Source organism: Dasypus novemcinctus, chromosome 2, assembly GCF_030445035.2.
Source record: "Dasypus novemcinctus isolate mDasNov1 chromosome 2, mDasNov1.1.hap2, whole genome shotgun sequence".
Taxonomy (NCBI): Eukaryota; Metazoa; Chordata; class Mammalia; order Cingulata; family Dasypodidae; genus Dasypus; species Dasypus novemcinctus.
In genome coordinates this window covers 75,452,937-75,468,857 of record NC_080674.1, presented here as the reverse complement: position 1 = coordinate 75,468,857, position 15,921 = coordinate 75,452,937, and the positions used below count along the sequence as shown (strand labels likewise).

General features: G+C 37.1%; 1 protein-coding gene across 18 annotated transcripts in view; it reads left to right on the top strand.

Annotated features, from left to right (window-relative positions):
- The window catches only part of GFM2 (GTP dependent ribosome recycling factor mitochondrial 2), a 99,037-nt gene that overhangs the window by 47,554 nt on the left and 35,562 nt on the right, over positions 1-15,921 (top strand). For all 18 annotated transcript variants that reach the window (XR_011646015.1, XR_011646017.1, XR_011646014.1 and 15 more), the window contains 2 exons: positions 2,521-2,597; positions 3,763-3,901. Coding sequence is in view for 3 of the 18 variants with exons in the window: in XM_058274808.2 (XP_058130791.1) it covers positions 2,521-2,597; positions 3,763-3,901 (216 nt within the window). In the remaining 15 variants the exon portion in view is untranslated. The remainder of the gene's footprint in view (positions 1-2,520; positions 2,598-3,762; positions 3,902-15,921) is intronic.

Sequence of the window (15,921 nt, the reverse complement as noted above, 5' to 3'; positions counted from 1 at the left end):
TAAAAATCCAATCTGTCAGCCTGTATCTTTTGATTGGGGAGTTAAGTCCATTCACATTCAATATTACTGTACATGCATTATTTCTTCCACCATTTTATTCTTTGGTTTTCATATGTCATATCTTGTTTTCCTTTGTCTTTTTACTCTTCTGGTTATCCTTTCTGCTATTTTTGCCTTCTATGCTCTCCTACAAACCTCTCTCTCCTGTCTTTTGCTTTTGGGCTGTAAGGCTCCCTTTGATACTTCCTGCAAAGGCAGATTCTTTTTCAAGAACTCTCTTAGTTTGTTTATTTCTGAAAATTTTAAACTCACCTTCATCTTTGAAGGACAGTTTATCTGTATAAAAAATTCTCAGCTGGCCATTTTTCTCTGTCAGTATCCTAATTGTATTATACTACTGCCTTCTTACCTCCATGGTTTCTATACTAATTCTTACTGGGCATCTCTTGTATATGATGTTTGCTTCTCCCTAGCTGCTCTCAGAACTTTATCTTTAACATTTGACATTCTGAGTAGTGTGTGTATTAGAGTAGGTCTATTTGGATTTTCTGATTGGGGTACAATGCACTTCTTCGACATGTAAGTTCATGTTTTTCATGAGAGTTAGAAAATTTTCAGCTATTATTTCCTCAAATATTCTTTCTACCGCTTTTCTATTCTCTTCTGGAACTCCCATGACATATATGTTGTTGTGTTTCATGTTATCATTCAACTTCCTGTGCTCCTGCTCATTTTTTTTCCATTCTTTCCTCTCTATTCTTTTCTCTCTTCATTTTCAGCTATTCTCTCTTCTTTATCACGTATTCTTCTGTCATTTTGAGGTTGCTATTGTATACTTCTAATGTGGTTTTGTTCTCACTTATTGTGTCTTTTATTCCCATGAGCTCTGTTACTTTTAGGTTTTCAGATTCTTCTTTGTGCTTGCTCAGTTACTTCCTTTTTTAAACTTTCTTTTATTCTATCTGATTGCATCATCATCTTTTTGGTGTGTCGCTTCACCACATGGGGGCCTGTGCCTCTCAGTGCAGGTCTGGGATTCCTTTTTTCTTTTTTTACCAGGAGGTCCTGGGAATTGAACCCAGGTCTTCCATATGGTAAATGGGAACTCAATTGCTTGAGCTACAGCTGCTTTCTGTTCACTTACTACTTGATGTCCTTTAACTCTTTGTTCATACTGTCTTTCAATTCATTGATTTTTTTTTTGAAATTTGTGTCCACGTTATTGATTGATTGTCTCAAATCTTTTCTCTCTTCTGGGGCTTCGATATATGCCTTTTCTTGTGCCATTTTTTTTTCCAGTTTCTTGTTATGGCTTGTAGTTTTTTGCTGATGTTTAGGCATCTGATTATGTTGGTGAGTTTACCTAGGTGCTCAACTTCTCTCTTTTTCTTAAGGATTTGGTGACAAGAGTTTGTGTGTTACTGCTGTTGTTTAACCTGTTCTGGGTCTTTAGGATTGTCCTTGTTAGTGGGCCCTTGACCTGGGTTGCAGACCTGCTTCCAGCAGCCTCAGGGAGGGAAGCTGTGTAGGCTGGAAAAAGCCTCTCAATTATTTACTTTTAATTTCCTCACATTCTCTTTCTTGGTCTGCCAGCAAATCATGCTCTTAGGCAGTCCTGTCAGTTCAATGCCTGGTTGGAGTGTGTTTGCTGCAACATGGACCATATCAATGTGATACAGAATCCTTCCTGGAGGTTAAGAGCCTTGTAATTCACTTTCTAGAGGGAGTTCTCCAGCATTTGCTGGCAGCCCCTTCCCTTATCCTGGGTAGAAGATAATTCCAGTCCCCTCTGCATCCTCAACTATCAGTCCCAGTCAGTAGAGAGATTAATAGGCGTGGGTATCTTTTAGTCCTTTACCCTCTCCCAAGCAAACAATGGCATGGGCCCTGCCTTGTTTGGAATGGTTCATGGGACACAGCAGACCAATTTTGTCAAAAGCTTAGTCAGCCTTAGGCTGTGTTACTCTCTTTCCCCTTTCCACGGAAGGTGGTTCTCTGTGGCTCTCCCTTTGTAGCCCCCACCTCGAAGCCTGGGAATTCAGAAGTATCTGTAGGGTGGAGGATCCCTACAACTCACAGTTCTGCTGTTGTGATTCTTTTCTTTTGCTCCTCTCTCTTCTGGGCAGTATCCAGCCTTCCCCTGGTGTCTCAGGGGAAGATTTTTTCCCCAGACCCTTTTCTGCCTGTCCTCTCACTATTTTTCTGGGAGAGAAGAGAGTCCCATGTCTTTCTAGTCTGCCATTTTCCTGAAAGTCCTCATATAACCTTGTTTTATTCTATGCATAGCATTTAACTGCTGAAAATTTTCTTCCTTAAAAATTTGCTTGGTCATCTATTTTCACCACTAGAATGTAAAGCTCATAATAGCAAGGTATTTGTCAGATTTACTAGCAGTATTCATAGCATTTAGAAAGGGCATGGAATATAGAAGACACATAGATATTTGTTGAATGAGTGAATGATTTTGTAAGTTATCTAAAAAATGAAATGTAAAGATAATTATTACTTTCTGTATCATAGATTTGGATCATGCATTGAAGTGCCTTCAGCGTGAAGATCCCAGTTTGAAAGTGAGGCTAGATCCTGACTCTGGACAAGTAAGTATAGTATTCCTGAAGTTCAGAAGCCTTTTAGTAATACCATTTATGTGTGTGTGTGTGTATGTGTGTGTAAGTGCAAATATCTAAAACATTTACTGCTCTATCCAACTGAAAAAAAAAAAGGTTTTCTTTTATGGTTCTCACATCATAAAATTTTCTAATTGTTTATATTTATTATGAATTTAAACAGCCATATTCTCCTAATTCCTTCATATAATTATCAGAAGTCAGCTTTTTCTGAAAATTTGACATAATGTTCAACCCCAAGAGAAAGCCTTAAACCTGTTATACAAAGGATTATAGAAGCAGCATACTAGAGGGAGGATGGGTGAGAACTGTTGCTGAAAGACATACATGTAAAATGGATAAGAAGTGACAGATTACAGCCTACCAATGTGGGAGAAAATAATTTCAAAGTATGTACAAAACTGTGCTGGAACAGAACACCTAGAAGAATGGATGTTTTTGCTTCATCAGGAAAAGATTGTTATATTTTGTATCTCATTTTAGGAAGACAAGGTAAAGTTTCTATAACATTTTTAAAAGAATTCCTTTTAAAATTATAATTTCATTTTTAAAAGGGATAATCAATCTGGAAAATGTGGGCTACTTTATCTTCCCAAAATGCCAGAAAATGAGGTAGTAATTTAGTTTAATTGACCCTTAAGTTTACAATGACAGTAATTAAGGAAACTTAATTTTAAAAACACCAAACAACTATACAAAGTAAAGAAATAAAGCCTCTTGTCTACACAAGTAACCCCTGTGAAAACTTGATGCCTAGCCTTCCAGACTTTTTTCAAATACATATACACACACACAACACACACACAGATGTATAATAACAAGCTATTCTATTTGTAATAGTCTACAGCTTGCTTCCCCCCCCCAAAATAATTCACTCTTTAAACTTTCTATTGAAGTGTAATAATCATACAAATAATTCACTTTTAATTCATTCATTATTTCAGTCAGAAAAGCCAAAAACAGTATTTTGATATAGGAGCAAAAAAACAAGGCAAAAAAAGAGGCAAAAGAAACTCAATTTGTAATTAATGAAAAATAACTTAAGTGTTTACTGACATCCTACCTTTATGTAGTACTTTGTGATAAATGTAATTTTTTCCTTAATCTTTGCTTTATTTTCATCTTTTTTCACCAGACTATCTTATGTGGTATGGGGGAATTACATATTGAGATTATTCATGATCGAATCAAGCGGGAGTATGGAATAGAAACCTACCTAGGTCCTCTCCAGGTGGCGTACCGAGAGACCATTCTAAATTCAGTTCATGCTACAGGTAAAAAATAGAACATTTAGGACTTGCTCTATTTGTTTATTCTCTCTCTCTTATTTTCTTCTCTCTCTTTCCAACATATGCTTTCTGGATCTGTTAGTTTAGTTTCTTAAAGCAGGGGTCACAGTCACTAGTGTCATCAATCAGAGGAATCAGTTTTTTGGTTTATCCTTTGTTTTTCAGAATGCTTCTGTTCATAACACAGGAAGCCTGTTCCATTACTACCCATTTCATCAAACTAATGTACTTTTCAGTGGTCATGGAATAGAATAAGCCAGTGAAGTAGATGGTATCCTAATCCTTACTCCCACGATCTGAAGCATTTGAACCAATGTATTATTTTTACTTTATAAAGTGAGTGGCAGATTTCTTCCACTATTTAATAAATATGGTAATCCTGTGCTGATGGTATTCTTGAAAAAGTGTAGTTTTCATATTTCTATTCCAAAAAGATAAGAATTTGTGACTTTTCTATGTATGATACTTTCAATTTAGTTCTCTTAAGCAAAAGAACAAAACAACAGTTATTGCTACTCACTCCCAAGGACACAAAAAATATACATGGAAGAAATGCAGAGTAAAGATGTTTAGGATAACCAAGGACTTTTAAATACCTCAGTTATTTATGAAAAGGCCAGATGGTGATGTTACACTAAAATTTGAAAATTTAAATAAGAATATAGGTGCATAAGACAGGAGGACTTCTATTTCTGGACTACATATCTGGAAAAACTAAAAATGCTGGAAAAATATAAATAATGCATTTTTTAAAAAGCAGTTTTATTGAGTTATACTAATATATAATTCATCCAAAGTATACAGTCGGTGGCTTTTAGTATTAATATAATCACAGTGTTGTCTTTTAGTTAATATCTAAGTGGGTTAGAATGTAATGAAATTCCCAGAGGTCAAAAAGGAAATGGGAGCAGGGAACCAGGGAACTGAGTCAGCAATGAAGTCTTTAGCTTTTCTATAGGAGTCTGTAATTCCTCTTTAGTACTTAAGAGCCACCTGTTCATGTAAAGAGTTAACTAGGAAAACACTTTTCTACAATGGGCAAGTATAAGAAAACTTAACCTATTTGGTTCTTGGGGGGCAGAAGGAAAATTTTCTGATAATTTGTAACCATTGACTCCTGATACAGGATTTCAGCCTAAATTCATGTAACCAGTATGACATGAAAAATTCCAAGCCAGTAAGAGTTTAGTATAAAGTGCTCATGGGTTGTTAGTATCTGAAGGAATCTGGAAAAAAAACCAAAGTGAACATTGCGCTTTTCTCAGGAAGTATCTTTTTAACCCAGGCCTCAAAGGAATCCTGCAGATAAAGGAATATGAACAGTTTTTTAAAAGACCATGAGAAAAGGTGCAGGGAGTGAAAATCATAAGAAACAATAAACATCAGATTCATACCAGCAAAGACTTCATATATTGAATTATTGGATGCAGAAGTATGCTTATTATTTTTGAAGAAATAAAAAGGGGTAGAAAGTATGAATAAAGAACAAATGACTATCAAAAATAACCAGGACAAGGGAGCAACATGTCTAGAGCCTTCACACTTCCTCTGCATTTGCTGCACAGCCTGAGCCAGACCTCATGGAGATGGTGGGTTAGAAGGATAGACCCTTCTCTCCCCTCAGAAAAATAGCTAGAGGACAAGCAGAAACAACCTGGAAAAAATATTCTAGGATAATGAAAGAAAAAAAATCGTCAGTCAATAAATTTTTTATCTGGTAAAATTGTCCTTCAAAGATGAAGGTGAGTTTAAAATGCACAGAAATAAACAGAAACTAAGAGAGTTCTTGAAAAAGAATCTGCCTTTGCAGGAAGTATCAAAGGGAGCCTTACAGCCCAAAAGCAAAAGACAGGAGAGAGAGGCTTGTAGGAGAGCATAGAAGGCAAAAATAGCAGAAAGGATAACCAGAAGAGTAAAAAGACAAAGGAAAACAAGATATGACATATGAAAACCAAAGAATAAAATGGTGGAAGAAATAATGCATGTACAGTAATATTGAATGTGAATGGATTTAACTCCCCAATCAAAAGATACAGGCTGACAGATTTGGATTTTTAAAATGAGCAATCTATATGTTGCCCACAAGGGGCTCACAGACCCAAGTATACATTCCAGCTGAAAGTAAAAAATTGGAAAAAGATAGTCCATGCACAGTAACCAAAAAAGAGCAGGGGTAGCTAAACTAATATCAGACAAAACAGATTTTAAATGCAGCAAAGTTATGAGACACAGAAGGCCATTATATATTAATACAAGGGACAATCCCCCAAGAAGAAATAACAGTCATAAATATCTATGCACCTAACCTGGGTGCCCCCATATACATGAGCCGCTCTCTGGCAAAACTGAAGGGAAAAACAGACATCTTTATAAGAATAGTTGGAGACTTCAACACACCACTCACGTTATTAAATAGAACAACTAGACAGAAGATCAACAAAGAAACAGCTTGAACAATATGACAAACGAGCGAGACCTAACAAACATATACAGAATGTTGCACCCAAACTCAGTGGGGTTATACATTCTTCTCAAGTGCTCATGGATCTTTCTCCAGGACAGACCGCATGTAAAGTCAAAACGCAGGTCTCAATAAATATAAAATGATTCCAATTATGCAAAGCTCCTCAGATCATAATGGAATGAAACTGGAAATCAGTAACAGGAAAGAGAAACCTATCAAAACTTATGGAATACAGTGAAGGAAGTCCTGAGGGGGGAATTTTTAGCCCTAAATGTCTATATTAAAAAAGAAGAAAGAGCTAAAATCAAAGATCTAACTGAACAACTGGAAAAAAAACAGAAAAAGAACAGCAAACTATAAGTAAGCAGAATGATAGAAATAATAAAGATCAGAGCAGAAAAAATGAAATTGAGACTATAAACAATAGAGAAAATCAGGAAAACCAAAAGCTCTTTCTTTGAGAAGAGAAATAAAATTGACAAACCCCTAGCTAGACTAACAAAGAAAAAAAAGAAGATGCAGATAAATAAAACTGGAATTGAAAGGGGTGAAGTTACAACTGACCTCACAAATCAAAAGGATCAGTTCTTTGATATATTCTAAAATATTTGGAAATAACACTTCTGACAAGGGTCTAATATCCATGATATATGAAGAGATCCTACAACTCAACAATAAAAAGACAAACTACCTGATCAAAAATTGGGCAAAAGACTTGAATAGACATTTGTCCAAAGAAGAAATACAAATGGGCAAAAAGCACGTGAGAAAATGTTCCAAATCACTAGCTGTTTGGGAAATGCAAATCAAAGCTACAATGAGATATCATTTCACACCTATTAGAATAGCCACTATTAAAAAGACAGAAAACTACAAATGTTGGAGAGAATGTGGAGAGATAGGAACATTTATTCACTTTTGATGAGAATGTAGAATGGTGCAGCCTCTGGGGAGAACTGTTTGGCAGTTCCTAAGGACAATGAATATAGGTTGGCCATATGAACCGGCAATACCCCTACTGGGTATATATCTAGAAGAATTGAGAATAGTGACACGAACAGACATCTGCCCACCAATATTCTGCACACTGATATTCATAGTGGCATTATTCACATTTGCCAAAATATGGAAACAACCCAGGTGTCCATTAGCTGATGAATAAATGAACTGTGGTGTTAACCAACAATAGATTGTGTAGCTGTGAGAAGAAATGAATTCGTGAAGCATGTGTCAACATGGATGAACCTGGAGGACATTATGTTGAGTGAAACATGCCAGACACAAAAGACAAATACCATATGATTGTGTTTTTATGAACTAAATACTCTGTATAAACTCATGGAGTTAATAACTAGAATATGGATCACCAGAGAATACAATGAGGTTAGAGAATTGAAAGCTAAGGGTTAACTTGTGCAGAACTGGTAAAATGGTTGTGTTTTAATCTTTGGAAATGAATAGAAAAAGTGCAAGCACAACATAGTATTTATAACTAGCAATGCTATTATATGGGTATGACAGTAGTTTAAAGGGAAAGTCTAATATATATATTACTAAAAGAATGCTAAAAAATGTAACGTGGGATTGTACAGCATGATAAAACCTCATGTGCAATATGAATAAAGATAATACTGCATATGTAAAGACTTTTTATTTTAAATTGAACAAATGTTATGTGTATTAATGTTATAAGATGGTAATATCAGGCAAAAAAAACAACCCACCATTATGCTAAGTGACAGAAATCAGACACAACATACTACATATTATATGATTCCATTTATAAACAATGTAAGTCAATTTATAAAGATGGAATTAGATTAGTGATTATGTAGGGCTGGGGAAGGATAGAGGGATTGAGAAGTAAATGGTAACAGGTGTGGAATTTTTCTTGGAGTAATGAAATCATTCTAAAATTTTTTTGTGGTGATAAATGCACAACTCTGATTATACTAAAAGCCAATAATTGTACACTTTGAAAAAGTGTATTTACATTTCTTGTTCTTAATTTTTAAAATTCTAAATAAAACTATGGCTAAATGTTTAAATAAATAAATAAAAATAACCAGACAATGCAGTATCTTGTGAGGTGAGAAAAACAGAATGAGGGCATGTCATAAGGAGATAGAAGCCAGCTTGAAGAGGCTCCATTTGGCCAAATCTGGAACAATTTGAACACTAGAGTAATTAAGTACAATAATTAATTATAGACCATTAAGAAATAATAGAAGTTCATGAATGTATACTGATCTACATAGAATAACAAATGGGGGAGAAGGGAGGGTTCTTCCTTATAGTGGATCACCTAGGGCTGCCTGTTACACGTTTGGGGAAGAGGATTACAATAGGGAAATAATCATTTGCAACTATCATGAGTGCTAAATAAAGAGTAAATTGTTCAGGAATAGGATATTTGCATTGTCTTAAAGTGTCTTCCCACAGATTGCAGGGGAAAAAGGTAGTAACTAGACACTGCAGAAATCATATCACACTCATGGGATGATCAAAATTAACATCACAGTGAGGGTTAGATTAACATTGCATGCATACAGATGTGGTTCTTTGAGAAGGACCACATCACTTACATAGTGTAGCAGTTTGATATGGTTATGAGTTCCAAAAATAGATATTGGATTATGTTTGTACTCTGATCTGTACCTGGGCCTGATTGAGTTATGATTAGGGCTTTAATTGGGCCACATCATTAGGGGATTGAGTTCCCTCCCCTTGGTGGGTGGGTACTCACAGATAAAAGGCACGTTAAAGGACAGAGTTGAGGGTTTCTGATGTTGGAATTTTTTTTTTTTAAGATTTATTTTTTATTTATTTCTCTCCCCCTCCCTCCCCCCCTCCCCCAGCCGTCTGCCCTCTGTGTCATTCGCTGTGCATTCCTCTGTGACCGCCTCCATCCTTAGCAGCAGCACTAGGAATCTGTGTTTCTTTTTGTTGCATCATCTTGTTGTGTCTGCTCTCCCTGTGTGCGGCGCCATTCCTGGGCAGGCTGCACCCTCTTTCGCCCTTGGCGGCTCCCCCCATAGGGCACACTCCCTGTGTGCATCAGCACTGCGCGTGGGCCAGCTCCACACGAGTCAAGGAGGCCCAGGGTTTGAACCGCGGACCTCCCTTGTGATAGGTGGATGCCCCATCCATTGGGCCAAGTCTGTTTCCCTGATATTGGAGTTTTGATGTTTGAGTTTGATGCTGAAGTCTTAAGCTGGAGCCCCAGGAAGTTAGCATGCAGAGGAAAGAGAAGCAAGCCCTGGGAAGAGAGGACCTGAGCCAGGAGAAGAACACAGAGGAACAGAGATAGCTCCTTCCACACGGCAGAAACCCCAGGGAGAGAGACAGAGCCATTCACCTGATAGTCTACAGCTGACCTTGTGGAGAGAGGCAAAGCCTAGAGAGCCTCATAGTCTACAGCTGACCTTGTGGAGAAAAGAGAGGCACTGAACCCAGAGGAACCCAGGAATCCTGAACCTTCCCAGATGTCGGCAGCCATCTTGCTCCAAATAGACTTTGGTGAGGGAAGTAACTTATGCTTTATGGCCTGGTATCTGTAAGCTCCTACCCCAAATAAATACCCTTTATAAAACCAACCAATTTCTGGTATTTTGCATCAGCACCCCTTTGGCTAATACATATAGTATTTCACCTGGGAAAGTGTACCTGAATCGAACCGTAAGAAAACATCTGACCAACAAAATTGAGGAACCGGTGGGGTGTGGGGGTGGGGATGGTCCTCTTGTATGACCTGTATTATTCAAATCATATTGATGTCATAAAAGAAAAATAAAAGCTCTAAAAATATTCCATATTAAAGGACTCTGAAGAGACGTGACAGCTAAATGCAATATGTAGTCATATACCAGACCTGGTACTGGAGGGGGCAGGGGAGAAATTCTATGAGGACATTATCAGCGTTATTGGGTCAGTTAACAAAATTGGAAGATGGATGATAGATTAATTAAAGGAATTTATCAATGTTAAATTTAGAAAATGGGATAACTGCACTGTGGTTTATAGAAGGAAATATTCTTATGAATATATTCTGTATGATTTCATTTATGTGAAGTACTAGATTGGCAAAATAATCTGTGGTGAAAGAAATAAGAAAAGTGCTTGTCCAGAGTGAGGTCAGAATATGGACTAGGAAGGGATTAAAAGGAACTTTCTGGTGTGACATAAATTGTGTTGGAAATACAGGTGAATGCATTTGTTAAAACCCACAAAAATATGTTTCACTGGATGTGAATTATGCCTCAGTTTTTTAAATGTTGAGGGAAGCGGATGTGGCTCAAGCAAGTGAACTCCCATCTACCATATAGGAGGTCCAGGGTTTGATACCCAAGGCCTCCTGGTGAAGGCAAGCTGGGTGGTGTGGTGAGCTGACCCATGTGGAGAGCTAGTGCAGCAAGATGATGCAACAAAAAGAGACAGAGAGGTGAGATAATAACAGACGCAGCAGACCAGGGAGCTGAGGTGGTACAAGAGAGTGATCACCTCTTTCCCACTCCAGAAGGTCCCCGGATCAGTTCCCAGAACCACTTAATGAGAATACAAACAGACACAGAAGAACACACAGTGAATGGACACAGAAAGCAGACAATGGAGGGAGGAGGGATAAATAAGTAAATAAATACATAAAACAAAAGGGAAAAACAACCCAGTGATGGAAAAATATATATATAGAGAGAGAGAGAGGTAAACAGAATCCAGTAATAAAAAAGATAATATATGACCAGAAAATATGTTATATCCCAGGAATTCAGGATAATTCTTAATTAAAGAATAAATGAGTAAAATTCTCCACCTTAAATTAAAGGAGAAAATCCACATGGTCAGTATGTAAATGCAGGAAAAAATATTTGATAAATTCAACCTTTATTGACTGGTGCGGGACCTTCAACAGTCTAGGAATAGACATGAGTTTACTGAAAACCCCATAGCAAACATCAAACCTCAATGGGGATTTTTTTTTTAATTAAAAAAAATTTTAATTTATTTTAATGGGAATATTTTTAAAGCATTTCTTTTCATATCAGTAGCAAGACAAGGATTTCTGGAGATCCTAAACAATTATAATAAGACCAGAAATAAATAAATGGCATGTTATATTTGGAAAGAAACAAAATTATCCTTATTTGCAAGGGATATGATTGTTTCTAGTTTATTTTGGTTTTTCCATTTAGATAAATTGTTACACTTAATCACACTTCAGTGAAGTTTCTAAATATAAAATCTGTATTTAAAAATTGATTGATTTTCTAATACAGAAAAGGCAGTTTTTTACAATGCAATTTGCAATAGCAACAAAAGTGATAGTGTCTTAGGAATAAATTTAATAAAAATGTGAATTTATACCATTTTTAAGGATAAATCTAGAAAAATTTAAAGCTAAAACCTAAATTAAGAGGGAAACCATACTATTCATAGTTAAGAAGACTAAATGTCATGAAGATATCTATTCTACCAAAATTATACATAGATTTAGTGCATTTCCATTTAAAATCCCAACATGCGATTTTTTTTTAGCTAATTCTCAAATTCATATGGATTAACAAAGGTCCAGGACTAGCCAGAAACTCTCCTCAAGAACTAGGTGTATCAACCATTAATGCTGGGGGAAGTGGACTTGGCCCAGTGGTTAGGGCATCTGTCTACCACATGGGAGGTCTACGGTTCAAACCCCAGGCCTCCCTGACCCATGTGGAGCTGGCCCATGCGCAGTGCTGATGTGCACAAGGAGTGCTATGCCACTCGGTTGTCTCTTGCATAGGGGAACCCCACGCGCAAGGAGTGCGCCCTGTAAGGAAAGCCGCCCATTGCGAAAAAAAGTGCAGCCTGCCCAGGAACGGTGCCACCCACACGGAGAGCTGACAAAACGAGATAACACAACAAAAAGAAACAGATTCCCATGCTGCTGACAACAACAGAAGTGGACAAAGAAGAACACGCAGCAAATGGACGCAGAGAACAGACAACTGGGGCATGGGGGAGGAGGAAGGGGAGAGAAATAAAAAGAAAAAAGAAAAAAAATTATAAAAAAAAAAAATTAATGCTGGGAAGTGATGCTCAAGTGATAGGGCTTCCACCTACCATTTGGGAGGACCCGGGTTTGATCCCTGGGGCCTCCTGGTGGAAAAGAAGAGTAAGATGCCTTGTGCGGCGAGTGCCCAAGTGCCCACGCAAGGGAGTCACTCAGCAAGGTAATGATACAACAGAAAAGAGATAAAGGGAGAGTCATGGTTAAGCACAGCAGAAACCAGGAACTGAGGTGGCACGGCTGACAGGGAACTTCTCTCCACATCGGAGATTTCCAGAATCAAATCCTGGTGAATTCTAGAGGAGAAAGATGAGAAGACAAAAAGAGAAATAGATACAGAAGATCTCACAGCAAATATTCAGACAGATAGCAAAAACCTCAGGGTGGGGTGGGTCGAGTGGAAGGGAGAGAAATCTTTAAAAAAAGAAAATCAATGCTTATCATTGAGGCATAGTCATATAGACCAATGGAAGAAAGCCTAGAAACAGACTCATACATATGTGAAAATTTTATTTATGTCAGAGTGGTTTTGCAGATCAGTGGGAAAGGATGGATTATTTAATGAATGGACCTGGGATAATTATCCATATGGACAAAGTTTTAATTAGATTGCTACCTCATGCCACACACAAAAGTGAATTTTGAAAACTTAGATATAGTGGAGAAAGTTGCAAAACCATGCTTGGAGCACAAAAATATAAAGTTAATGCCAATAGATGCATATGCACAAAAATCCCATCTTAAATATGAAAGGCATTTTCAGAAGAAAATAGAATTGTCTCACAAACAAGATAGAGACTGTATTAGGATTTTCAAGGGAAACAACTGGCAGGAGATGCTGTATAAATATTATGAGATTTTATAGAATTGTCTCATACGACTATTGGGATGCACAAGTCCAAATTCCACAGGTCCGGCTGTAAGCTGGGCACTCCAATGAAGGTTTTTGTTGAATTCAAAGAATCTGGTTGGCTGAACTAGAGATGGAAATTCTTCCTTCTGACTGCTGAAAACATCACTTCTTGTTTTAAAGACTTCGAATGATTGGATGAGACTTCTCTCGTTGTTGAAGGCAGTCTCCTCAATTGATTGTAAATGTAATCAGTTATAGATGCAATCATCTGACTGATGATTTAAGTCCACGAAATGTCCTCACAGTGAAAATCAGGCCTAAACAACTGGACTCCATTACCTGGCCAAGTTGAAACATAAACCTAACCATCACAGGGTAGGATTGAAATTAATTTCAAACTATAAATTAAAAGATTGCTAGATTTGATGTAATTAAAATTAAGAATTTGTTCATTAAAATACTCTACAAAGGTAAAAACATGCCCAAAATTATAAGATATTTGTATTACATAAAACTACCAAAAGATTAGAATCCAGAATGAAAAAAAAACTTTTAAAAATCAATAAGAATGTAACAATCTGGTAGAAAAGTGAGCAAAAGAGAATGAACAGACATTTCACAAGAGGACACCCAAAAGACTCAGCATTTTAAAAAATTTTCAATCTCAGTAATGATTAAGGACGTAGAAATTTATTTATTATTTTTATTATTTTTTAAAACATTCTTTTTTTTTTTTAAAGATTTATTTATTTATTTAAACCCCCCTTCCCCGGTTGTCTGTTCTCTGTGTCTCTTTGCTGCCTCTTGTTTCTTTGTCCGCTTCTGTTGTTGTCAGCGGCACAGGAAGTGTGGGCAGCGCCATTCCTGGGCAGGCTGCACTTTCTTTCGCGCTGGGCAGCTCTCCTTATGGGGCGCACTCCTTGCGCGTGGGGCTCCCCTACGCGGGGGGCACCCCTTGCGGGCATCAGCACTGCGCATGGGCCAGCTCCACACGGGTCAAGGAGGCCAGGGGTTTGAACCGCGGACTTCCCATGTGGTAGATGGATGCCCTAACCACTGGGCCAAGTCCGTTTCCCAAGGACATAGAAATTTAAACTGCAAGGGATACCATTTTACATCTACCAAATTGGCAAAAATTAAAATCTGACAATGCCAGGTGTTGGTAGATGTGTAGAGCGAAGGGAACTCTTACAAACTAATAGTGAGAATGTAAATTGTATAACCACTGTAATAAATTTGTGGCAACTTTCTTGTGAAGTTGAGCATGTGTACCTTACAACTCAGTAATCCCACTGCTAGATATAGGCCCTAGAGAAATTCTTACACATGTGCATCAAGAGAGGGGTATAAGAATTTTCATAATAGCATTTTAATAGGAAAAAAAATGTAAATAGGAAAAAACCTGCTCAAATATTTGTAGACAGAAGAATGGATAAATGAACTGTGCTGTTTTCATACAATGGAATACTTTATAGCAGTGAAAAACAATATATTACCTCAACACACATCAGCCCAGAAGACTCACAAACATGTAGGAGCCAAAAAGCAAGAACATTGTACAGTATTTCACAATGAAGTAGAGGTAAACTATGTTGTTTAGAAATACAAGTATAATATACATTTTCTAAAGAAAATCTAAGGAATGATTTAAGAAGACAAATAAGAGAATGGTTTGTCTTAGTTTGCAACAGGGCTGCCAATGCCAATGCCCTGCCAATACCAGAAATGGATTGGCTTTTATAATGGAAATTTTATTTGGGTCAAAATTTACTGTTCAGAGATTGCAAAAATGTCCACATCAGGACATCATCAGAGATACTTTCTCACCAAAGTTGGCTGCTAGCAGACCCTGAAGTCCTGCCCTGTAGCAAGGCAAGTTTGCAGGTCTGCCAGTCTCTCTCTCTGCTTTCTCCTTCAGCTCAACTGTGGGTGATTAGGCATCTCTCCTTGGGTCTTGGCTTGATCCTCTTGGGACTTCTCTGTCTCTGCAGCTGTTGGTGAACCTGGAGTCCTTTCTCACACAGCTGGGTCAATAGGGCAGAGCTCCTTTTTTTTGCCTGTGTCTCTATATGTTCCCAGGTTATATAAGACCCAGCAAGAGGGTGGAACCCCAAATTGGGTCACGCCTCACTGACATCCGGTCAGAAGCCTTGAAGTGATCTAATCAAAGTGCCCCACACCCACAAGAATAGGATAAGAATATTTTATTATTTATTATTTATTAATAGATTAAGAATATTAATAGTTTAAGAATATTGTCTTCTGGGATTCACAAAAGAACTTTAAACCAACATATGGTTGCTTCAAAAGCCTAGGTCCTGATAATCTATTAGGTTTCATGGATGTTCTTTTTCTTTTTAGCTTATGCATATTTTTTAACTCAAAAAGATTTCATCATATAAAAGTTAGCTATAAAAGAAATTATGAAGGAGAATTACAGACTATAATTCTTAGTTTTGAATTTAGGCCATAAGTTAATACCGCTTTATATTGTCACTCATAAATACTGCATAGTTTTGTTTAGTATATTAGTAATTGGTAGCAGTTCTTGAATATCAGCAAACAAGAACTACTCTTTTTAGTTTTTTTAAAAAAGACATTTCTAGTGGAAAAATTATAAAAATTATGTATAGAATATACAAAAC